At 40.6% G+C, this 25,349-nt stretch overlaps 1 protein-coding gene across 1 annotated transcript in view; it reads left to right on the top strand.

Annotated features, from left to right (window-relative positions):
* The window catches only part of obscna (obscurin, cytoskeletal calmodulin and titin-interacting RhoGEF a), an 88,117-nt gene that overhangs the window by 8,768 nt on the left and 54,000 nt on the right, over positions 1 to 25,349 (top strand). The window contains exons 13-29 of the mRNA XM_034236358.1: positions 673 to 939; positions 2,337 to 2,609; positions 4,893 to 5,156; positions 6,203 to 6,469; positions 8,132 to 8,398; positions 8,908 to 9,177; positions 9,956 to 10,222; positions 11,059 to 11,334; positions 12,628 to 12,894; positions 14,790 to 15,056; positions 16,055 to 16,321; positions 17,327 to 17,593; positions 17,683 to 17,949; positions 18,609 to 18,875; positions 19,664 to 19,930; positions 23,432 to 23,701; positions 24,478 to 24,774. Of these exons, the coding sequence (XP_034092249.1) occupies positions 673 to 939; positions 2,337 to 2,609; positions 4,893 to 5,156; positions 6,203 to 6,469; positions 8,132 to 8,398; positions 8,908 to 9,177; positions 9,956 to 10,222; positions 11,059 to 11,334; positions 12,628 to 12,894; positions 14,790 to 15,056; positions 16,055 to 16,321; positions 17,327 to 17,593; positions 17,683 to 17,949; positions 18,609 to 18,875; positions 19,664 to 19,930; positions 23,432 to 23,701; positions 24,478 to 24,774 (4,587 nt within the window). The remainder of the gene's footprint in view (positions 1 to 672; positions 940 to 2,336; positions 2,610 to 4,892; positions 5,157 to 6,202; positions 6,470 to 8,131; positions 8,399 to 8,907; positions 9,178 to 9,955; positions 10,223 to 11,058; positions 11,335 to 12,627; positions 12,895 to 14,789; positions 15,057 to 16,054; positions 16,322 to 17,326; positions 17,594 to 17,682; positions 17,950 to 18,608; positions 18,876 to 19,663; positions 19,931 to 23,431; positions 23,702 to 24,477; positions 24,775 to 25,349) is intronic.

The following is a 25,349-nucleotide window of genomic DNA, read 5'->3' as shown; positions in this document are numbered from 1 at the left end:
GGTTGTACTTTTTACAGTATTACGGCTTCCACAGATGACATTTTTTTATGGATTTTTTGTCAAAGCACTTAAGATATTCATTGCTATCGGGATGTTAAGAGCATTCCATGGAATATAACAAAAAGTGTATCTCGAGCTGGTTTCTGAAACTTACCTACCCCACCTTTAAGTGTTATGTACTATTTGCCATGTGGATGGTCGACTGGAGAATGAACTCTGTGTTTAAGACAACTTGGAATTTGACAATGTTCAACTTCTTACATTGAAGTTGGACATTGTCAAGAAAAAATAAGTAAAACCTATGACTGTCTGTGACAAACATATATTTCTTTGGCCTGTGTACACAAAGCTGTTCTCTCAAGTGAAGTCTCCAAATGTTCTTTTAGCAATCTTAAACATTTTAATTACTTAAGTGCAGAGAAGTTTGCTTACAGAGATTGTCTACTCTAAAGTCTGCTACACTATAACATTGTCAACACATTTTGACATCTATTTACACGCAGAACAGTACATTAAGTATGTTATATTTAATTAAATAAATGCAAATGTACTTCTGATTACCTTTTAAATTGATGGTTGTTCATCTGGATTCCTTGAAAGTTTGGTCATTTCAAATGGAAAAAGTTTTCCGGATTGCAGCATAAATGTGAAGCTAAACATTATCCCTTTCAGAACTCCAGCACACATTTGCGAGGGAGTTGAGGGAAACACGAGCCGAGGAAAAGGGAAAAGTGACTCTGGACTGTGAGACCAGGCAGCCGGCCAAGCGGGTGACCTGGCTGAAGGGCATGGTGGAGCTGAGGTCCGGCAGGAAGTACGTCATCAGGCAGAAAGGCGTATTACTGTCTCTGACCATCACCTGTCTGGAGAAGTCGGACATGGATATTTACACGTGTGACGTCGGTACCATGCAGAGCCGAGCACAGCTGACTGTGCAGGGTGAGAACATGGGGCACTGCACTTCTACGGTTCAGGGGTGATACATTATACCTAGGTCAAATTATAGTTGGGCTAAAGGTACTTAAGGCCGCATCAGGACAGATCTTTATGTTAAGAAATGTGGAAGAATCACACATAATACAATGTATCCACCTTATTAATCAGGATTTTGCATCATTACAATTTTAAAGCAATTTTATGTTTTTAAGGCAAAAAAGTGGAATTGTTATACTGGCATCGCCGAAATCCCCTTCTCGGTTAACCAGCGAGATAAAAACTCACAGCAAATCTCAGGACCACGAGGTGATGTTTAGTAGATTTACTAAACAAGCAGTGTGAAACTGAAAAAATACAGAAATGACAGCACATATATATAACTATATATATAGTTTTTGTGAAAAAAAAAAATGTAATTATCTATTTTTTTAAATTATTTTTCTAATTGGTTTTTCAGTTATACTTAAAGTTCAGTTCTGTTAAAAACATACTGTTCAAATTTTTTTTCCAATAAATGGATGTTTTCAAAGTAAATCGATATATCGTTTTTAATAATCGTGATATCAATTATTGACCAAAATAATCGTGATTATGATTTTTGCCATAATCGCACAGCCCTAGTGAAAAGCGCTTTATAAATAAACTTTACTTACTTACTTTTAGCCTAAAGAAGCCATAGCATTTCTTTCACCACAAAATAAAGCAGCTCTTATAAATAATCTCTCTACACCAGAATCAGAAATGCTTTCCCCACAGCTGGGAAGTTTCCTGAGACTATGCAGAAGAAAGACAAAAATAAAAGCATTTGACTTGAGAGCCTCCTCACCTCTCTATGCAGACGGATGACATAACAATAACATATACATAGATATACTCCAAGACAGCATGAAAGGAGGTCAATACCAAAGTATATAGATGCAATGTTTAGGCTATATCGCATATACAGTACAACAACTACAAAAATGTAAGCTTGGATAAATGATCACAATAATGCACTCAAAGCAAAGATATTTAATGTAGAAACATAAAAACGTGCAGGTAATGCCTTCTCAAAGGCGATGAACTATGGATGGCACCGGATAAACAGACATCACCTTCACTGGAGGCACACATGCCATTTTAAAATGTCTTGAGCTAACTTCCTGTCACATGGGAACTAAAAAGAACTGCTTTCTGCAGTATGGTTAGTAACCAGAAGGAGTCACTAATTGGCATCAAATAATTGGCAAAGCCAGAACAGTCGTCGTTGACTATTTGTTTAGAAAATATAATATTTTCTCTATAAAATGTGACCTACAATCGATGCGTTCTTCTTCTTTTGGTCTTCTATCCGAATACAGCTACTGTAAATTAAGTTTATGGGATATCTGACTCTTCTATCTTTTCCACGTTTCACTCAGGTCAAAAGGTGTTGATCCTGGATGAATTGGAGGATGTTGAGTGTCTGGAAAGCGACACGGTCACGTTCAGGTGTCGAATTTGTCCCAGTGACTACATCGGGGTCAAATGGTATCTGGACGAGACTCTGCTGTACACCAACGACCTCAACGAGATCCAGATGGTGCCCGGAGGATACCACACCCTCACATTTAGACAACTCGCCCGCAAAGACACCGGCACCATCTCGTTTGCAGCGGGGGACAAAAGATCGTACGCCTCGCTGTTGGTTAGAGGTAAGGCTTTAATCCAGAGGTGGGAAGTAGAGGAGTACAAATACTTCGTTACTGTACTTAAGTACATTTTTATGGTACCAGTACTTTACTCCACTACTGACGACTTTTTACTTTTGCTTCTTACATTTTGAACACAAATACCTGAACTTTCTACTTCTTACATGTTGAACACTAATACCTGTACTTTCTACTTCTTACATGTTGAACACAAATACCTGTACTTTCTACTTCTTACATTTTGAATACTAATACCTGCACTTTCTACTTCTTACATGTTGATCACAAATACCTGTACTTTCTACTTCTTAGATGTTGAACTCAAATACCTGTACTTTCTACTTCTTACATGTTGAACACAAATACCTGAACTTTCTACTTCTTACATGTTTAACACAAATACCTGTACTTTCTACTTCTTACATTTTGAATACCTGCACTTTCTACTTCTTACATGTTGAACACAAACACCTGTACTTTCTACTTCTTACATTTTGAACACAAATACCTGTACTTTCTACTTCTTACATGTTGAACTCAAATACCTGTACTTTCTACTTCTTACATTTTGAACACAAACACCTGTACTTTCTACTTCTTACATGTTGAACACAAATACCTGAACTTTCTACTTCTTACATGTTGAACTCAAATACCTGTACTTTCTACTTCTTACATTTTGAACACAAACACCTGTACTTTCTACTTCATACATGTTGAACACAAATCCCTGAACTTTCTACTTCTTACATTTTGAACACAAACACCTGTACTTTCTACTTCTTACATGTTGAACACAAATACCTGAACTTTCTACTTCTTACATGTTGAACACAAATACCTGTACTTTCTACTTCTTACATTTTGAATACCTGCACTTTCTACTTCTTACATGTTGAACACAAACACCTGTACTTTCTACTTCTTACATGTTGAACTCAAATACCTGTACTTTCTACTTCTTACATTTTGAACACAAATACCTGTACTTTCTACTTCTTACATGTTGAACTCAAATACCTGTACTTTCTACTTCTTACATGTTGAACACAAATACCTGTACTTTCTACTTCTTACATTTTGAATACCTGCACTTTCTACTTCTTACATGTTGAACACAAACACCTGTACTTTCTACTTCTTACATTTTGAACACAAATACCTGTACTTTCTACTTCTTACATGTTGAACTCAAATACCTGTACTTTCTACTTCTTACATTTTGAACACAAACACCTGTACTTTCTACTTCTTACATTTTGAACTCAAATACCTGTACTTTCTACTTCTCACATGTTGAACTCAAATACCTGTACTTTCTACTTCTTACATGTTGAACTCAAATACCTGTACTTTCTACTTCTTACATGTTGAACTCAAATACCTGTACTTTCTACTTCTTACATGTTGAACTCAAATACCTGTACTTTCTACTTCTTACATGTTGAACTCAAATACCTGTACTTTCTACTTCTTACATGTTGAACACAAATACCTGTACTTTCTACTTCTTACATGTTGAACTCAAATACCTGTACTTTCTACTTCTTACATGTTGAACACAAATACCTGTACTTTCTACTTCTTACATGTTGAACTCAAATACCTGTACTTTCTACTTCTTACATGTTGAACTCAAATACCTGTACTTTCTACTTCTTACATGTTGAACTCAAATACCTGTACTTTCTACTTCTTACATGTTGAACACAAATACCTGTACTTTCTACTTCTTACATGTTGAACTCAAATACCTGTACTTTCTACTTCTCACATGTTGAACTCAAATACTTGTACTTTCTACTTCTCTCATTTTCCAAACAGCTGGTTCCTTTAGTCTGAATGTGTGTTTGATGCGTGATCATTATTATTTAGAGTCATTGCGTGCCTATTGATTTGAACACGATCCGTGAATCCATCATTTCCTGGTCTTCTCTAAAGAAGAGGGACCAATGGAAACGTTGTCATGTTGTCGTTGTTCAGCATGGAAACATTCATTAGCTAACAATGACATTATTGTTCTATTAATATAAAGGGAGGTCAGGTACTCTTTAAAGCAGCTGCTAGTTATGGGTACTTTTTACTTAAGTACATTTCAAAGCCTCTTTACTTTTACTTGAGTAAAGAAGTTTAGTCAGTACTTCTACTTTTACCATATTATTTTTAAACACGAGTATCTGTACTTCTACTTGAGTAAAGGATGTGTGTACTTTTGCCATATCTATCTGACCGACAGTGTTCACATGTCACATTTCCTGATTTGCATTTATTTCCCCATATTTTTAGAGAGGCGTCCAACCCTTATTAAAGCGCTGGAAGACTGCGAGGCAATTGAAGGAGGGGGGTTGGTTTTATTTTGTGTGGCCTCCAAGCCGTGTCACATCCTGTGGTACAAAGATGGCTGCCTGATGTGGAACTCCTCGAGATACGCCGCCAGTCGTTCAGGCTGCGAAGCACGACTGACGATTCGGGAGGTCTGCAACAGCGATGCCGGGGTCTATGAGTGCAGCGCTGGATCGGTCACCACCAGGGCTGTCGTCACGGTCAGAGGTACGAGGAGTATTTTATTAAAGGACTGGGATTGTTTACTTCTGCCTAACATTAACCTGTCAATATTATAAAACAATATTTGAATGGTCAATTTCGACTCCAAATTCAATCATATATAATTAGCAATCACATATTTATTGCCTGAAGATAAACACTGATTAATTAATTTTTCATGAATATATTTTGTATGATTTTACAACCATTTTAAGTCTAATAATGTAAGATTTCTAAACTTCCAGAAAACAGTATGTCCTACTAAGTTGTGTATTATGTGTAAATAATTAATAGGATGCCTGTTAAACTGAAAATAAAAACAAAACAGTCAGAACTAATTAAAAACTGTATTTCTCAATATCCCATGGATCCTCCTTAGACAGACTAACAGTGTAAACAGAAATTAGTCACTTTTACAATATGATTGATTGATTAAAATGTGCCTCACCTCATGGTCCTGAATAAAAGGGTGTGGCTCTACTGCAGTCCATTTAGATGATGTGGAGCACTGTGATTGGCTCATAAACATCCAATGAAATAAATGTGAGCATTCGGGTGGAGTCAGATGACGGTTAACATGGATCAAACATCCTAGAAAAGTTTTTAATTAATAAATCTTGTAGCGGAGTAATGCCGCTGAGAGGCTAAAACTAGCTCTTCGCGGTGACGCGTTCCATACAGAGTCCGTAGTCATTTGTAGTCCATGGTGTTTAATAAAGACGAAAAACAAACAATATACAACTCCAGACCACACGGTCAACAGAAAGTATCTGAGCAATTCACCCTCACCTCTACGTCATATCCAATACCGGCATCCAACAGGTGACCTAAATACCAATAAACCACACCCACGTGACCATTGCCGGAAGTGGTAAACAATAAGAATTAAACGTGAAAAAGAAATGAAGATAATAATTGAAATAATAACAATGGCAAGTCTGTTGGTAGGAGCGATATATATGAAAGGGTTAACTGTGACTGATTATATAGAAGCTATAAGTAAAATGTTCAATAGCATTTCATTCTCTCTTTTGTTTTTCCTCTGCTTTAAGCCATCCCCGCAGAGTTCACCCAGGGTCTGGAGCCCGTGGAGGCCAGAGAGGGGGAGACGGTGACCCTGAGCTGTGAGTACTCTCTGCCTGGGGTCCCGTTCCACTGGAAGAGAGGCTTAGAGAGCCTCAGGCCTTCAGACCGGGTCCTGATGAAACAGAAGAAGACCCTCATCACCCTCACCATCAAAGCCCTGAGGCCTGCAGACTCAGGAGAATACACCTGTCAGTGCAGAGACCACCGCACCACGGCCAGCCTCAAAGTCCAGGGTCTGTTGTTCACTTTGCACTTTACATAATGTCAACTAAAACATTCACAGTTTCATCAAAACAGTCTTTCACAGGAGTGTGTTTCAAAGTAAATTCAGCCATTTCTGTCTGATTTTCACATGTTTACTGTTGTGCTGCAGTAGTATTGATGAGCGCACATTAACTCAAGCTTTTGTCTTGGACATTTGAACATTTGAACTAAAATCACCCATGAAAAAGGTTTTTACGTTACAGAACAAAACCCAAAATGTCACAATAGTTCTGAAAGTGTTTCTTAGATTTGTCTTTATCAATATAACATTTTGTATTGTTAAATATCTCAAAGTGTAAACAGGGTTAACGTTCTTTATTTACCTTAATGGTGTTTCAAATACAGTATATTCAAAGTAAACCAGGTTAAATTAATTTATTTGTTTCGCTCTGTATAATGTTCATTCCCTGGAGCAAGTAGTTGCTGGGTAAACAATATAGAAAGGAATGGAGTTTGTACAATATGTTGATTTAATTTAGTTCAAGTTTGGCATTAATGGGCTACTTGTATTTATGCATCCAAAACAGTAAAATATGTTTTTATTTTTTGCTTAGGCAATGAATAAATGAAATGCTTTGACAAAAAATACATAAAAACATGTCATCTGTGGAAGCCGTGGCGCTGTAAAAAGCACGACCAATCATCTGAGCCGGCTAAAGTAACTGGATGGCCTACCTGCCTGTCAGCCTTCCATCTGTGCACACATTTATCTCGTGCCCTCATTGGTCATGTGCGCGTTCATGTGTGTTGGAGGAGGGGCTCTGTGAGGAAGTCTGAAGGAAGGGGCAGATTTTTTCCGGTTGTGTATTTTCAAATTCTAGCGCACTCGAGCTGCTTTCTTCAAAATTACATACCCCGGTAAGTTTCAGAAACCGGCTCGAGTGCACTAACATTTGAAAGTACACAGCCGAAAAGAATCCGCCCCTTCCTTCAGACTTCCTTACAGAGCACCTCCTCCAACACACATGAACGCGCAATGCACGCCCAATGACGGCACGAGATACATTTGTGCGTGCACGAGATGGAAGGCTGACAGACAGGCCCCGGCTAAACGGATTGGTTGTACTTTTTACAGTATTACGGCTTCCACAGATGACATTTTTGTATGGATTTTTTGTCAAAGCACTTAAGATATTCATTGCTATCGAGATGTTAAGAGCATTCCATGGAATATAACAAAAAGTGTATCTCGAGCCGGTTTCTGAAACTTACCTGGCTACCCCACCTTTAAGGGGGCAAAATAGGCTGCTCTAGGCAGGGCTACCTAGCCGGGTATTGTGCACGTCCTTGAGAGTTAAAATGTTATATAGTTCCACATGTTGTGGTTTAAAACGTTTTTCTGACTAGCTGGCACAATATCTATGTAATGCATCCCAATGCGTCAAACTTTTCTCTGAGCCTTTTTCTTCTTCCTCTTCATGTAGTTATTTAGGTCTTAATGTGTCTGTTGATTGTGTATATATATATATTATATATAGGTATATACATATTTTTTTATATATATTTGTTTTTGTATTCGGGATTGTGGGAAACGGTATTCCGATCCCTCTGTCTGTACACACAAACTGAAAGATTGACAATAAAGTTGAACTTAAAGTTAAACTTTAATAATATCTCCTCTGGTTTTACAGCCATCCCCATCACATTCGTCCAGCAGCTGAAGAGCATGCAGGCGGAGGAGGGGAACAACGTGCTGCTGCGCTGTGAGCTGTCTAAACCTGGAGTTCCTGTGGAGTGGAACAAAGGACACGAGCTGCTGAAGAACGGAGTGAAACACCAGATGAAGAGGAGAGACACCATGCTGGAGCTGCTCATATGGAAACCTGTTCCCGAGGACAGCGGGCTCTACAGCTGCGTGTGTGCCGACCAGAGGACGTCCGCCACCGTCAAAATCAACGGTAGGACACAAAACACACAAATGGGAAAGTGAGTTTAGTATAGCCTACAAATAGCATAATTAGGGCTGTACTGAATGTCGTTTGTTCAACAATTGTTGCTGCAATTGAAATGCAAAAATAGGTTACGTCATATTTTATGGTGACAGACATTCAAAGCTTAAATTTACCTTAAAATAATCCTCATATGCATAAAGTTATTAATTGGATTAATCAAGGAATATAACTTGTCAGTTTTTGTTAACATGGAATCTAATTCTACAAGTGGTATTATATCAAAAAGTATTAGATTAGACTTTATCTGTAAATACAAATGTACTGTTGTTTGTGTGGGAACAAGACCAACAGTATGAGAAATAAGTTTAACATTGTGTATCTTTCCCACTCTCGTGCTAAGGCTCTTGATTAAGCAAACACATCTAATAACATTTAATTACAAGGCCTAGTAGAAGTGTATTTATTCTCCCTCCATAGTGTTTAATCCTGACCCCTGTTCCCCCGTATCCCCTCAGCTCTGCCGGTCACGTTTAAGCAGAAGCTGAGGAGCGTAGCGGTGGAGGAGGGAGGAACGGCGGCTCTGCGCTGCGAACTGTCCAAACCCGTTCCCTTTGTGGAGTGGAGGAGACGAGGCAGCGAGGTGCTGACCCACGGAGAGAAGTACCACCTGAGGCAGAGAGACGTCCTGATGGAGCTCAGGATCTTTGACGTGACGCCGGAGGACAGCGACATCTACACCTGCATCTGTGGAGACATCGAGAGCACCGCCACGCTCACCGTCAACAGTAAGGAGTTTATTATATTCTAACTTACGTAAGGGGCAGGGAGTCCAAACTGAGACAACGTTGGGTTTTTAATCAACCAAATGTCTATCAGGGGTCAATGAGTGGAAGATTTCTAGTTAACTCAGATGAATATGAGTATTTTGATTGATGACTACATTCATTTTAAGCCACAAACCTGTTTCTTATGTAATTAGTTTTGTACTTCATGTTAAATTCCAAAATACTTTACCTTATCCAAGACTTATAAAACAAAATATATATACTACATTTACTACAAAACACATTTTATTTGCCAACTCCAGAAATAGACCACAAATAGGCCTCAAGTGGTCATTAAAGTAACAACAATTATTTGCACATTTAAACAAATAAAAGTCTAAATCAATGTACAGGTGTGGTAGAAACCCACTATGGGCTAAAAACTAAACAAAAACGAAATATAGTTTTCAAATCAGGATATAAAAATGGACATGAATGATCACATGTAATCATATATTTTGAAAAGTTATGCTGCAAAAGATGACTGCAAAGTTTGAATACGACACATTCATGTTTTCTTTTTTACATTAAAGCACTTAAAGACTCATTTTGTATGTAGACAAAATGGAAAATCAGTCAATAAGTAGATTTGTTTTCCATAATTGGTCTCCATGTTTTTATGTATCCATGAGATGGACAATACTTGGTATTAATCTTTGTTATTTATTTAACATTGCTGTTCATTAAACTCTTGATTAGCACTTCCTTCTCTTGACCTGCCTTTCTCTCTGCCTCTCAGTTGTCCCCGTGACCTTCAGGCAGAAGCTGGGGAACGTGCAGGTGGAGGAGGGTCAGAGCGTGTCTCTGAGCTGTGAGCTCTCTAAGGCGGGGGTCTCGGTGCAGTGGAGGCTGGCTGGAGATCTGCTGCAGAGCGGGGAGAAGTTCCAGATGAAGCAGCGCGAGGCCTGCGTGGAGCTGACCATCAGAGAGGCCGAGCCCGAGGACAGCGGCGTCTACAGCTGTGTGTGCAGAGAGCAGAAGACCAAGGCCACCGTCAAGGTCATCGGTGAGTTTAAATCAAATCAGTGCAGGAAAACACACTCTCTAGTTTCTTAGTTTTTCAGTTTGGCATCAGGTTTGCCATTATCGTGATGACTCAGGAACGCCTGGAGGGGGTTGCTTCAAACTTGGCACATATATTCTGCTTGATTTATTTTGTATTCATTTAGTTCACACACACAAACAAACACACCTCATTAAGTAAATACAAATTACTTTTGAGGGTGTGGCAGAAACCTGTAATGCCTCATAGACATTTTTGGAGTGAATACAAAAAAAAGTACTTAATGAGTTTTTGATAGCAATCTTTTTTTCAAAACGTAAATGTTTTTCACAGTATTTTCAAGTCTCATTTGGAGGTCAAAGGTCACAGGCAGCCACATTGGTATTATACAGTGATTTATATATTCTATAGAATGGTTACTCGTTGATTACATATACATAACACTACAGGTTACACAGTGTTGTATTTAGTCCTTTAAGTCATATAAAAAAAAATATTGAAGTTAGTTTTATATAAAAGAAGAATAATTTATTTTAATTCGTCACAAATGTCCACTTAGAGTCTAAGTCTTAGACCCAGAGATAAAATAAATAGAGTTTGGAGGCCAAAGATCAAAAGTCTCTTGTGACTTTATAAAACGCATTTAGGGTCATAACACATTTCTACTAGGATAAAATAACGAAGATAACGAATATACACTTCAACTTGATTGGTTTACAGAGGCATACAACCTACTCAGTAGTCGAATTAGAAGTGTATTGAACTACCTGTAAAATGCCTCTTTAAAGATCTTCTTTTTGCTCTCATGTTGAATCAGGACTCTTGTGTTTTTTCCTCAGCGGTTCCCGCCACATTCAGAGTGAGTCTGAAGGGTGTGGAGGCGGAGGAGGGCAGCAGTGTGACTCTTCGCTGCGAGCTGTCCAAGAAAGGCGTCCCGGTGCAGTGGCAGAGAGACGCTGAGCTGCTGTCAGAGCTCACAGGTCGAGGGAAGTTTCAGATGAACCATGAGGGGAAGGTGGCTCAGCTGACTGTCCTCCATGTGCAGCCAGAGGACGCAGGGAGGTACAGCTGCTCCACAGGAGAGGAGAAGACCTGCGCCGAGCTCAGAGTCAAACGTGAGTGTGAAGAGAAGAAGACTGAAGAGGATAACACCGTTTCTATCTGTGGACCATATTAGCTCTGCTGTACTTTTAAAACTATGTGTTTTTTAACTCTTAACCTTTTTAAAAACGGTTCCAGTTAAAGTGAAAACAGAGATGTTAAACAGTCAAAGTGGGACATTTCAGTCAGACAACTCACGTGTTTCTTAATGTGTTTATTACAAGCAGCATATAGTTTGAGTTTGGCGTCTAAGCTCGGGCCTCATCACTCCACAGATTTACAAAGAACATTGAGTGATGATTAGATAACTATCCCCCGAGTCTACAGGTGGAAGCTGGGGTGATGGTGGGGGTGGAAGCTGGGGTGGAGCTGGGGTGGAAGCTGGGGTGGAAACTGGGGGGGTGGAAGCTGGGGTGGAGCTGGGGTGGAAGCTGGGGTGGAAGCTGGGGTGGAAGCTGGGGTGGAAGCTGGGGTGGAAGCTGGGGTGGAAGCTGGAGTGGAAGCTGGGGTGGAGCTAGGGTGGAAGCTGGGGTGAAGGTGGGGTTGAAGCTGGGGTGGAAGCTGGGGTGGAGGTGGGGTTGAAGCTGGGGTTGAAGCTGGGGTTGAAGCTGGGGTTGAAGCTGGGGTGGAAGCTGGGATGGAAGCTGGGGTGGAAGCTGGGGTGGAAGCTGGGGTGGAGCTGGGGTGGAAGCTGGGGTGGATGCTGGGGTGGAGCTGGGGTGGAAGCTGGGGTGGAAGCTGGGGTGGAAGCTGGGGTGGAAGCTGGGGTGGAAGCTGGGGTGGAAGCTGTATGGAGTAGTTTTGAAGAGGAAAGGAACATTTGTTATTCAGTAATAGTAAGAAAACGTTTTTAACACTATGGTACATCAATTTGTATGGGACATTTTGAGAATATTTGTCATAAACATTTAACAACAGCCTTATTAAAGACCAGCTTTTAAAAAACAACTGGCAATCAAGTAACGAAGGGGAGAAGGAAGGTGATACAAACTGGGATGGTATGAGCAACACGAGGAATAATCAAGAGTCAGATTTTATACCAACATTAAAATGGTTTATTGTAAGCTAATGTTCTTGCTGATTTGAGTTTCTATCTTCATGGTTGATGGACTTATTGTAATTTGATTTGGATCAAAGTGTCAGCTAAATGAAATGTAAAAGCCAACCCTCCTTCATCACTGATACTCATAGGCTGTACACCACGGATACAAATGTGTCGATAGAAGTCAAGTTTATTCTGTCTCATATGATGTTTTATTGAATCTTTTGTACATATACGGACAATAACGTTCTTTCCTAAACAACAGCTCTTGCGGTGACGTTCAAGCGAGAGCTCGTGCTCCTGGAGGTGAAGGAGGGGGACGGAGGGGTCTTCTGTTGCGAGATCTCCAAACCCGGAGCTCCTGTGGAGTGGAAGAAAGGCCGAACGGCACTCAAACCTGGAGACAAATACGAGATGAAGCAGGAGGGACCTTTCACTAAACTCATTATCAACAGCGTGGAGGAGAGCGATGCTGGGAAATACACCTGCATGACCAAAGACAGCCAATCCACCGCTGAGCTCTCCGTCAGAGGTGAGACACAAGCACCTCAATCTTCATTATTATGTGAAGCACAGTTATAGCTCTATTTGAATATTGCTAACAATAGTAACTGAGTAAATTGACAATGAATGCTAAGGTTTGCAAAGGTTCACAACATCTGTACTTTTTAAGGAAACGTAGATCAGGGCTCGAGCTTAAGGACGTCCCGTCGTCCCGGGGCCGAAACAAATAGTGTCGGGGAGGATACAAAATAATTTTGGGACGAGAGTTAAAATAAAAATACCGTTACTACAAACGGCGATGAAAATTAAACCGACTGCACGTTTTGTGTAGCACAGTTATTAAACCTCCTTATCAACATAAACACACACGCACAAAACATTTAGCAACCCGCGAAATACCCCCCCCCCCCCACACACACACACACACACACACACACACACACACACTGTACGTAGCTACAGCTGTGCCCGCGAATTCCTGGCCCGCAAATTTGCGGGTCTAGCTGTGTACTGAGTGTGTGTACTGAGTGTGTGTACTGAGTGTGTGTATTTCGCGGGTTGAGTGATGAACAATGGCATCCCGTGGAGGAATTCTGAAATGTTTTACCGTTAATCACAAAAACGCACAGCAGAACCAGACCCTGGAGCGCCGGCCTCTTTATTTACTTACTCCTCTTCATCCCCTATGGGTAATAAGGAAGAGAACTCTCCATCGTATTCAGTCCTTAGCAATATGCTGCCTCTCCCCATGTAGGGATGGGTACCGATCCCCGGTATTAAACTGGCCCCGGGCCAGAATTATTAAAGACAGTGGTAACGTTAGGCTCCGACATTATCGGACTTTTTATCGGTACTGGAGACATTTAAAAAATATATGTCATATGTATTATTGCTACATACACATTATATCGCAGTTTTAGTTTCACCAACTCCGTTTCTAATATGCAATAAGACTACAACATGCGTCTATGATGTATTTTCGAGCTTTCCAATCCAGACGAGATCTCTCTCTCCCGTCTGTGTGCGAGGGGGCGGGGCCGTTTGTAAATTCGGGACGGTCCACATTAATTTCGGGACGGCTTAGATTGTATTTCGGGACGGTGGTGAAAAAAGTTAGTCGAGAGCCCTAGACGCTTTAATGTGGACAGAACTATACTGATATTATTTTATTCAACCTTAATTTACATTATATTGACATTGTGTATTTGGGGGTATTTTTGCCTTTCCAAAACAAGGACAAACTGGACGGAGATGTTAAACTTGGTGACAGGAATAATGGGAAATTAATGTGCAATTAAGCTTGATATTTGAATGGTCTTCATCTTTGATTTGTTATGTTATATTAAGCTATTGTTGTTATTTGCATCACGGATGGTTGTTTTTGATATTCATGTGCAAAGCAAATTCCTCTAAGGGCATTTGGGGTTTAATAAATACATGAATTTATTGAATTTTCCCCAACAGAATCACCTGAGCGCAGACGTCAAAGAGGTCAGCTCTAACGTACAATAAAATAGACCCATTAGCGTTGTGTGAGCTCCATCATGTACCTTCATATCTGTTTCCTGTACATTACCTCTCATGAGCTCATTGAAAACACACAGACATTGGGATGTTTAGGCAACATTTTGCAATATGATACATCCCAAACAGCTCTGTAACTAAACTGTATCATTAGTTTTTTTTCATGAAAGTGATATTACATGTTTTTATGTAATATTGGATCATCTTATCCATTCCAGGGTTCATAGTTAGCTTTAAAAATCCATTATGAGCAAGACGGATAGTCTAGTGAACACACCTGCTGTGTTGCTCATACCACTATCATGTCACTTCCATGTAATATTGATTATGTTCTTTCAAAAGCACCTTGCATGGTAGCCCACTGTGTGAGTGTGTGTCTGATCTTTTCTGTGTTAACAGGTTCACCACCGAGCTTTAAGATGCTGTTGGTGAGTCAGGAGGAGACGGAGGGGAACTCTGTGGTTCTTCGCTGTGAACTCAACAAACCCGCCTCCTGTGTGGAGTGGAGGAGAGGAGGGGAGCTGCTGAGGAACGGGGACAAATACCAGATGAAGAAGAAGGAGCTGCAGGTGGAGATGAGGGTCGCTGACATCACTCTGGACGACGCTGGAGATTATATCTGTTCATGTGGAGAACAGAGCACCACAGCTAGGATCTCTGTGAACGGTGAGCACTGCTAACAATACAATAACCTGGATTGTTTTGCTTCAGGGCTCATGAATACACAGTATCAAAAAAAGGTCAAACATTAGCATTCTATACACTGAATATAAGAAGTGGAAGTAATTGTCATGACAAAAGTACATCTGTTTGAGGACAATGGTTTTGAAGCCTCGAGCATATCGGGTTTTTTGGATAACCAGAAGTGACTCAAGAGGGTGGAGCTAAGAACCATCCGAACACTAAACAAGTCATTTTTTGTTGAGGGTAATGTTGTGAATCGAGTGGCCTGTGTTCGTCGTGGCCTGTGTTCGTCGTCCATAACATACGCCTGCCCATACCATAACCCCACCACCACCATGGGCCACTCGATTCACAACATTACCCTACCCCTAACCCTACCCCTACCCCTACCCCTACCCCTCACACCAGATACTGCCTGGTTTTCGGACCCCCCCAGACCCCCCCAATAAAGAAAAACTGCACGTTTCAGAGTGGCCTTTTATTGTGGCTAGCCTAAGGCACACCTGTGCAATAATCATGCTGTCTAATCAGCATCTTGATATGCCACACCTGTGAGGTGGGATGGATTATCTCGGCAAAGGAGAAGTGCTCACTATCACAGATTTGTTCAGATTTGTGAACAATATTTGAGAGAAATGGTTATTTTGTGTTTATAGAAAATGTTTTAGATCTTTGAGTTCATCTCATGAAAAATGGGAGCAAAAACAAAAGTGTTGCGTTTATATTTTTGTTCAGTGTAAAATACATTTAATTCGTCAATATGGGGAGATATTTTATAGTAAATTAGTAGTATACACATCATATATTCATCACCAAGATCATGTTATTTATGGTAAAACTAACTACAAGTGTCAAATAAATATACCTTTGTATATTCCACATACAGCTTTCTTAATTTGACTTATCACTTGAGACTAGAAAGCAGTAAAATCCCCTAAACTATAATATTTGTCTAAATCATTTTGGTGTTCCTCCTGCAGAGCGGCCCGTCAGGTTCCTGCAGGATCTGAAGAACGTGCAGGTCCAGGAGGGGAACGCAGTGACGCTCAGCTGCGAGGTCTCTAGGGTCTCTCAGGTGCAGTGGAGCAGGGGGGCCACGCTGCTGACCCCCGGGGGGGAGAAACACCTGATGAAGCAGAGCGGATCCACCCTGGAGCTCCACATCAGGAAGAGCCAGCCAGAGGACAGCGGCTCCTACAGCTGTGTGTGTGGAGAGGCCAGTACCACAGCTATTGTCATCATCACCGGTGAGTTACACTATGTGACAGGAAACGTATAGTATGTTTTTGTAATCTGCATGTTGTCATGGATCGATTATGATACTGTCCATCCTGTCTTTATAGGAACAGCACACACAAACGCAGAGTCTCAAAGAGTCTACTTTTAGTCATTTTCTAACTCTTTGTAGTTGTTTTTCACGTTTTAAAAAATGTGTTATGTCTTCATAGTCATTGTATTCATTTTGAATCTCGTTTCTATATTGACATTTTGTGGTCCTGTTGTGTCTTGGTGGTTTGTTTTATGTCCATTTGAGACATTTTGCAACTCTCATTTTTAAGGTTGTGTGTCTTTTCAGTCATGTTGTGGTTGTTTTGTGTATGGTTGTGGTCATTTTACATATTCTTAAAGGTGGGGTAGGTCATTTTGGAGAAACAGCTCGAGATCGCGAGAATTTGAAAATACACAGCCGGAACAAATCTGCCACTTCCTTACAGAGCCCCTCCTCCAACACACACGAACGCGCACATGACCAATGAGGCACGAGATAAGTTTGTGCCCAGATGGAAGGCTGACAGGCAGGTAGGCCATCCAGTTACTTTAGCCGGCTCAGATGATTGGTCGTGCTTTTTACAGCGCCACGGCTTCCACAGATGACATTTATTTATGTCAAAACACTTAAGATATTCATTGCTATCGGGATGTTAAGAGCATTCCATGGAATATAACAAAAAGTGTTTCTCGAGCCGGTTTCTCAAACTTACCTACCCCACCTTTAAGTGATATTGCACTTCCTTTTTGTATTTTGTTTAGGCTTTGAGTCTATTGATTGTCGTTTTTAAATTTTTTTAAATGTACTCATATTTTAAGTCAATTTCAGAATGTTTTTGGTTATTGTTTTCTCCTTGTAGTTGTTTACAACACATTTTGTGTTTATTTTACTGACATTGTGTAAGTCAGACCCCATGACTCCTTTAGACCCTTTCAGTAATCCATCCATGCATGTTTAACAGTATTCTCCGTTCCCTCCACAGCCATCCCGGTGACGTTCAAGCAGAAGTTGAAGAACCAGGAGGCGGTGGAGGAGGGCGCTGTGACGCTGCGCTGCGAGCTTTCAAAAGCCGGCGTCCTTGTGGAGTGGAGGAGAGACGCTCAGCTGCTGAAGGAGGGGGAGAAGTATCTGATGAAGCAGGAAGGCCGGATCGCTGAGATGCAGATCAGAAACCTCAAACTCACAGATCTGGGGGAGTACAGCTGCTCTGTGGGCACCGCTGTGACCTCCGCCGACATCAAAGTCAGAGGTATGTTGTACCACACTTTCAGTACTTTTTGTAGGGTAGATGTATTCACAATCACATATATCCATATTTCTTTATTTTTGCTACCTCAGAAATCCCTGTCACCTTCAAAGTGGAGCTGGAGGATGTGGAGGTGAAGGAGGGGGACAGCGGGGCGTTCTGCTGCCAGATCTCCAATCCTGGAGCTCCGGTGGACTGGAGGAAGGGAAGAGTCGTCCTGAAACCTGGATATAAATACGAGATGAAGCAGGAGGGACGTCTCACTAAACTAATCATCAACAACATGGAGGAGAGCGATGCTGGGAAATACACCTGCAAGACCAAAGACAGCCAATCCACCGCTGAGCTCACCGTCAGAGGTAAAGTAATGAACACCCTGAAAAAATGATATCCAAACGTTTCATAGATATCATTCCCTATTTGATATAAATGGGATTAAACTAATGTACAGTCATTTTGTGAATGTTTGTGGATATTTGCTTCTCCTTTTAGTCGTTTTTGCTTCGATTTTAGACTTTCTATCTCTATGATGTTTTTTTGACGTAGGAATGCATATCTTTGTCATTTTAGTCGCCTTTTAGTTGTTTTTGTTCTTTGGTAAATTGTCATTCATTTTGTGTTCGTTCTCTGTCCCTTATGGTTGTTTTACATTTGTTTTGAGGCACTTTTAACTTTTGTGATTGTTTCGCCTCTTATTTTGATCACATTTTGTCACTTTGTTCTTGGTCATTCAGTGGTTCTTATGTCTGTGGTCATTCTTACAATATGTGTATTTCTTTGTGTTCTTTCACTAATCCATCCATGCATGTTAAACACTATTCTCTGTTCCCCTTCCCTGTTGTTTTACATAGGATTAAAATAACTTACAAAAAAGTTAAATTCAATGTTTTATTTGAAATCTTGTCACTGAAGAGACCTGCAACACATGTCAGTATGTGGTTGAGTCAAATCAGTTTTGTCAAACTAATGAATAACACATTTTTAAATAGTAACCATTTCTCTTTTCCTCCTCCGTCAGCGCCTCCCATCACCTTCAAGACGAAGCTGAGGGCCCAGCAGGTGGAGGAGGAGAACAGCGTGACTCTGAGCTGTGAGCTTTCTAAACCCGGCCTCACTGTGGAGTGGAGGAAAGATCAGGAGCTTCTGAAGAACGATTTCAAATTCCAGATCAAAAACAGAAACAGCAGCATGGAGCTGACCATCAAAAACTCCCAGCTGCAGGACAGCGGCCTCTTCAGCTGCTCGTACGGAGACACCAAAACCAGCGCCAACGTCACCATCACACGTAAGAGACCACTGTTAAACTTCACCTTTTTGATGTATTTAATACATAAATATGTGTCCCCGGTGTCAGTAGACTCACAAAGTGTCCGAAACTAAAACCCTCTCTCTTTTCCTCCGTACCCAAATCTCTAAAAACGGGGGTACAACGAAGCTGATCCAGATTTGCGTCCGATATGACGTAATATCTGAAATGTGGACCCGGCCCAATCAGAAACGTTGCTATCAGAAACAATGCCCGACTCTTTTGGACGTAATATGGTCTTTGTTTACATTAGCATCGCTAACACTCAGAGCTAACCTGTACTGGAGAGAGCATGTGTGAAGAAGCAGGAAATTAAAAAAGGAACTCACCTTGTCGTAAACCTGCAAGAAAATAAGTATTTGAGCTCCATACTGTTTCAGAAATAAGCCTTGATGTGGTTTAGAACATAATATGGCGTTTAATCACGGCAGCCTTTAGCTGAGTATCTCTCGGTAGAATTCTCCTGCATGAGCTTTCGTTTTTTTTCCTACTTTTTTTAAAGCTACAGACTCGGAATCAGCACTTCTCTAACAGGGCTGAAATAGAGAGGGTTTGAGGCTAGAATGGGTGATCTGTTTGGTATTTTGAGCAAAACACTTCATAGACATATTTTTAATATATCTGAGACCTATAATATATGCCTAAAAATAGTATAATCGGAGACATTTAATTCAAGAGACACTTAAGAATCATGGCTGTTTAATCTGCTCTCAACAGGGTTTCAACTCTTATGTCAGACTACAATAAAACCTGATGTTCTCCCGCAGCTATCCCGCTCTCCTTTAAGATGGGTCTGAAGAACCAGGAGGCTCCTGAGGGAGGAAACGTGTCCCTGCGCTGCGAGCTGTCCCGGGCGGGGGTCTCGGTGCAGTGGTGGAAGGCGGAGGATCAGCTCCAGCAGGGGGGGAGGTACCAGATGACCCTGAAGGAGAAAACCGCAGAGATGCACATCAGAAACGTCCAGCCGGAGGACGTGGGGGAGTACAGCTGCGTGTTCGGGGAGCAGAAGACCACGGCCGAGGTCAGCGTCAGAGGTACTGCAATATAATTATTACACTTAACACTTACTTTATCTTCAGCTGCATCTCTCCAGAGGCTGGTTTTATGGTCAATTTGAATTAGGATCTAACTTTGTTTCAGCAATCCGTTGAAGCGAGTAGTTAACACTAGAACCGCCAGAGGTCGCTGTATACCTAAAACCGCCAACGGGTAAAATGTACCCGCTATTGATTTTCAAGGTACAATGTTCTTTTATTTATCATACAGAACCGTGAGTTTTGATCGCACAGGGATGAAACCTATACCAATAGAATCTGTGGACTCTCAGCTTTTCATATGATATAGTTTGTGCAGATAGCATGAAGTATAAAATATGGCTAAGAGTGCTGATTTAAACGCTTGGTGTGTTAGACTTGTGTTTTGTTTAGGTACAAATCTCTCTATCTCTCTCTCTATCCATCTATAACTATCTATAGATATATCTGTAATGTTCTGTTCTATGTTCATATAATTGTCTACATAAACAGACAACGCGGACTACTTCGCTCATTCCGAGTGTCCATCTTTATTCAACTGGCACGTAACCTGCACACATGCATTACGTCCTCAACGTGAGCTCAGTCATCCAAGATCTTGTATTCTCCAAGATGTTACACTATCTATCTCTCTCTCTCTCTATCTATCTATCTATCTATCTATCTATCTATCTATCTATCTATCTATCTATCTATCTACCTACCTACCTACCTACCTACCTACCTACCTACCTACCTACCTACCTACCTACCTACCTACCTACCTACCTACCTACCTACCTACCTACCTACCTACCTACGCTAACCTACCGACCTACCTACCTACCTACCTACCTACCTACCTACCTACCTACCTACACACTACCTACCTACCTACCTACCTACCTTCGTCCTCTCTCGTCTCATCTCTCTCTCATCTCTCTCTCCTCCCGTCCTCATTCTCCTCTCTCATCTCTCTCTCTCTCTCTCTCTCATCTCTCCCTCTCTCTCTCTCTACGTTCCTCGTCTGCTCTCTCTTCCAATCTCTCTCTCTCTCTCTCTCTCTCTCTCTCTCTCTCTCAATCTATCTCTCTATCAATAAACGAACCGCAGTAGACAAAAGGTGTTGCTATAGTAACACGTCATGTTTACGCTGCATTTTCTATGAGGTAAATATTACCCGCTGGCGGATATAGGTATAAATGGCATTTTTGTTGGCGATTTTTTTCAATCTTACTTCATATTGACAATTGTTAACAACAGAGTGCTACATAACACACTTTCAGGAAAAGTCACGGACTGGGAGACTTTAATATGTTATTGAAAAAAAGTTACATACAATCAAAAAAACAGCTGCGGGTAAAATGTACCCGTTGGCGGTTCTAGTGTTAAAAGAACAGGGTTTGTGTCACTTTTGTATTTATGACATGTTGAGTGATTGATTTATGACCCCCCATAAAACCTTAGTCCCGCCCCTAAATCCCTTGTGTGTGACAGGTGTCAGTGCACCTGTTGTAGTGCCCCCCTAATAAACCATTGTCTTCGTTCTTTTTATGACTTGTTTGTTTAGCTGTTTATTGTTTTACTGTCCCCTATAAAGTATTGTTCCTAAATAGGGGGGTAATAAGACTTTTTTGACCCTTTGACTGTGCACCTGTTGTAGTGTACCTCCTAGTAAACCATTGTAGTCAATATTTGTTTTATGACTTATTTGCTCACCTATTGTTGTTGTATTGCCCCCTATAACGTATTGTTCCTTAATAGTGTAGTAATAATACTTTATAGACCCTTTGTTCTTGTTTTAGACCCTTTATTCTTTACAACTGGTAAAGAATTAAGTACTTTTTCTGAATATATGTTCCTTAAGAATCCAACTCTAAAGAGGGATTGAATTAATCCAAAATGTTGTACAACCTAGACTTGATAAAGTTACTTTGGGGGTGCTACGTCCGGCAGGTCCTGCTCTCCTGGATTTAGCACCCCCCCAGTAGCTTTGTCCAGGATAGTCATACTCTCACCAAAATCACACTGGTGTTGTCTATTTACCCCTGGTTCATGCACACACAAGCATTTGACTCTGGGCTCATCTGGTGAAACACTAAAGAGGGGCTTCAAAATCTGGCAGAACAGGTGTTGCTGCTGCCGGACAACAGAAGCGGCCAGCTAACCAATCAGAGCAGACTGGGCTCTGGTTTCAGACAGAGGGTAAAAAGAGGTGCTGCAGCACAGGCAGTATGAGAAAAATAAAGAGCTTTTTGAACATTAAAACATGGAGACATGTCACAGTAGAGACTATGTAACGATACCAAAAACTCACGGTACGATAATATCGCGATTAAAAAGTCCACGGTACGATATTTATCGCGATATTGAAAAAGAAAGAAAAAAATGTGAATCTTTTTTTTTTTTACTTGCATTTTTTTTCTTTATTAAATAATAAATGTGATTTGTACAGCATTTTAGTAAGATAGTAGTATTTTAAAGTGTCAACAATATAATAATCAGACCCTGCAATAGAATAAATCAAGTTTCACTTTAGTTTTTCAAGTAACTCAACTCTAACTCACTCACTCACTCACTCACTCACTCACTCACTCACTCACTCACTCACTCACTCACTCACTCACTCACTCACTCACTCACTCACTCACTCACTCACTCACTCACTCACTCACTCACTCAGCATCATCAAGGTTATCTTTTAGGAAGATGAGCATGTCCACATTTCCAGGTAGAAGCTGGGATGTTTGGGCGTTTGAAAAATCCCCTGCTGTGGAAAAAACTCTCTTGCTTGGTACTGATGTTGCTGGGACAGAGAGATATGCTTTGGCCATGGGTGACAGCAGTGGGTAAACTGTGCATTGTCTATCCACCACTTCAAAAACAATACAGTTGTTGCCAAGAAGGTGAGGCTTATTGACAGAGATATAAATATACTGTTGGTACTTGTCAATGTCTCTAGGTATGTACATGTAGCCCTGTAAATACCATGTCCTTTTGTGTTATCTGTTGTTTTATGTTCATGTTGTAACCTACTTGCTGCCATGTTGGACAGGTCTCCCTTGAAAAAGAGATTGATTATCTCAATGGGACCATCTGGTTAAATAAAGGTTTAAAAAAAAAAAACTATTTAAAAAAAAAAATATATATTTAAAATTGTTTTTAAAAATCGCGGTAGATTTTGTCAGTCTCACGACGGTATTGAGACATTTATTTACCGCGATATTCGATATATCGTTACATCCCTAGTAGAGACACTATATAGTAATGAAAATGAGCAGAATAGGGCCCCTTTAAGCGCTGTAACATGCATAGTGTGACTGCATTAGCTCAATGTGAAAGGAAATTAAAACATGGAAACATGTCCAACAGTCGAGACATTAAATATATGAACTTGAACATGAACCCCCTTCAAATGGTAGGAGAACAACATCTATCATAATCACATCATTACATTATCACATTATTTTAGATGTCAATTTAACTTCCCTTCCATCCCGTCTACTTTCCTCCCGTCTCCAGCGGCAGCGTCCGTTTTCTTCGAGAAGGAGCTGGAGAGCCAGGCGGTGATGGAGGGGAAACCTGTGCTGCTGTCCTGCCAGGTGTCCAGCGCCAACGTCCCCGTCACCTGGAAGAAAGATAACGCTGTCCTGGAGGCAGAAGGGCGGTACATCGTGAAGAAGAACGGCCCCACACACACTCTGGAGATCAAGAAGCTGCTGCTGGAGGACGTAGGAGAATACTGCTGCATCTCCAGAGGAAAGAAGACCTCCGCCAAGATCATCGTCAGGGGTAGGTGGAGAACCATTTTCAGAGTTGGACAGTTCATTTACTCAAGTACAATTTCAGGAACTAAATACTTTATAGTTTGACTACACAATGCAAATATTGTACTTTTTACTCCTCTTCAAATTCAAAGGCTTTTACTGTCATTTGCACAAAAGACGTCCCAGAGTGTAAAATGTATATACTTAAGACATCAAAATAAATAACAATAGTGCAAGACGAGATAATAAATAAAATACTGCAAGAGAAAGGTGACACTATCGTGCAAATAAAATGCAGACATTTAACTAAATACATGTAAAATAGAATGTAGCAAATATCGTTCTTTATAATCCACTACATTTATTTTATAACTTTTATTATACTTTTTTTTGTTTGTGTGTAAGGACAGAAGGTTTCTGTATTCTGAACAGACTGTAAAGCCCAGTGATGACAAATGTGTCATTTATGATATTGATTAATTGATTGAATATTTAAATTAAGATTAATAAAACCAAATATAATCAACAAATAATTGATTTTGTATAATGTAAGAAAACTTTATTAATACCGTGATTAAATTCAAGCTCCTCCAGCTCGAACGTATATATTGAACACTTGGTATTAATTAATAATTACTTTTAACTCATGTGCAATGCTGGTTCTGGTTATTTCTTTAACCTAATGTATCACTTTAATACCCATATATATATTTTATACTAACTCATTTAACCTACAAGGCCTTCTCATCTTAATTGTTGTAAACATTTGCCATTCCACCTCTAAAGTGCAGCTGTATATAGCTCCCTCTTCCTCCTCAGAGCGCGTGCGGGTGGTCTCGGAGCTGCAGGGCATCACGGTGACGGCGGGCGAGGACGCCGTGTTCGAGTGTGACCTGACCCACGCCGATGTGAGCGAGGGGGTGTGGTGGCTGGGCCAAAGCCCCCTGCAGAGGAACGAGATGAACCAGATGACGGTTCGAGGCCGGCAGCAGCGCCTGGTGCTCACCATGACGACGCCCGACGAGACCGGCATTGTGGCGTTCGTGATCGGGGAGGAGAAGACCTCCGCACGACTGCTGGTGGTTCCCAAAGCAACAGGTAAGTGAAGAGAGAAGATGGAGGGGTCATTTAGGGGAAAAGGAGAACAGAAATCATTGATTTTAGCAGTGGGGAAATATATATTGGAACAGCAAATTACACGGTACAGATAATAATAATACATTTTATTTATATAGCGCTTTTCCTTGTGCTCAAAACGCTTTACAAGCAAGTAAAGAAGATAAAGACAAGATGAAGAATACACTATTATTTAAAGAGACCAGCACATTATAAAAAAGAATAAAATCACATTGGTACACATCTGAGGTATAACAAAGTAAGTAGCAGTTATACAAGTAAGTGGAACATTTAAAAGTAGGTAGCAGCCAGTAATAACATTAATAAAGAGCACACAGTATATTTCCCAATTTTATTTTACAAAAGTGTTGTTACAGTCTTAAGTAAAAAGTAAACAGCCAGTAATAGAAATTGTAAAATAGTATATATTGCACATAAGAACTGATAATTGCACAATATTGTTTTGGTGGTCTACCCGTGGTGGAAGAAGTACCCAGTTATTTTGGTTAGTACAGAAATGAGTAGTATTAGAATCCTGCATAAAATTGGAGTTACAC

This window comes from Gymnodraco acuticeps, unplaced genomic scaffold (assembly GCF_902827175.1).
Source record: "Gymnodraco acuticeps unplaced genomic scaffold, fGymAcu1.1, whole genome shotgun sequence".
Lineage (NCBI taxonomy): Eukaryota > Metazoa > Chordata > Actinopteri > Perciformes > Bathydraconidae > Gymnodraco > Gymnodraco acuticeps.
The sequence above is the reverse complement of the archived record's forward strand: the minus strand, read 5'-3'. Positions and strand labels throughout refer to the sequence as shown.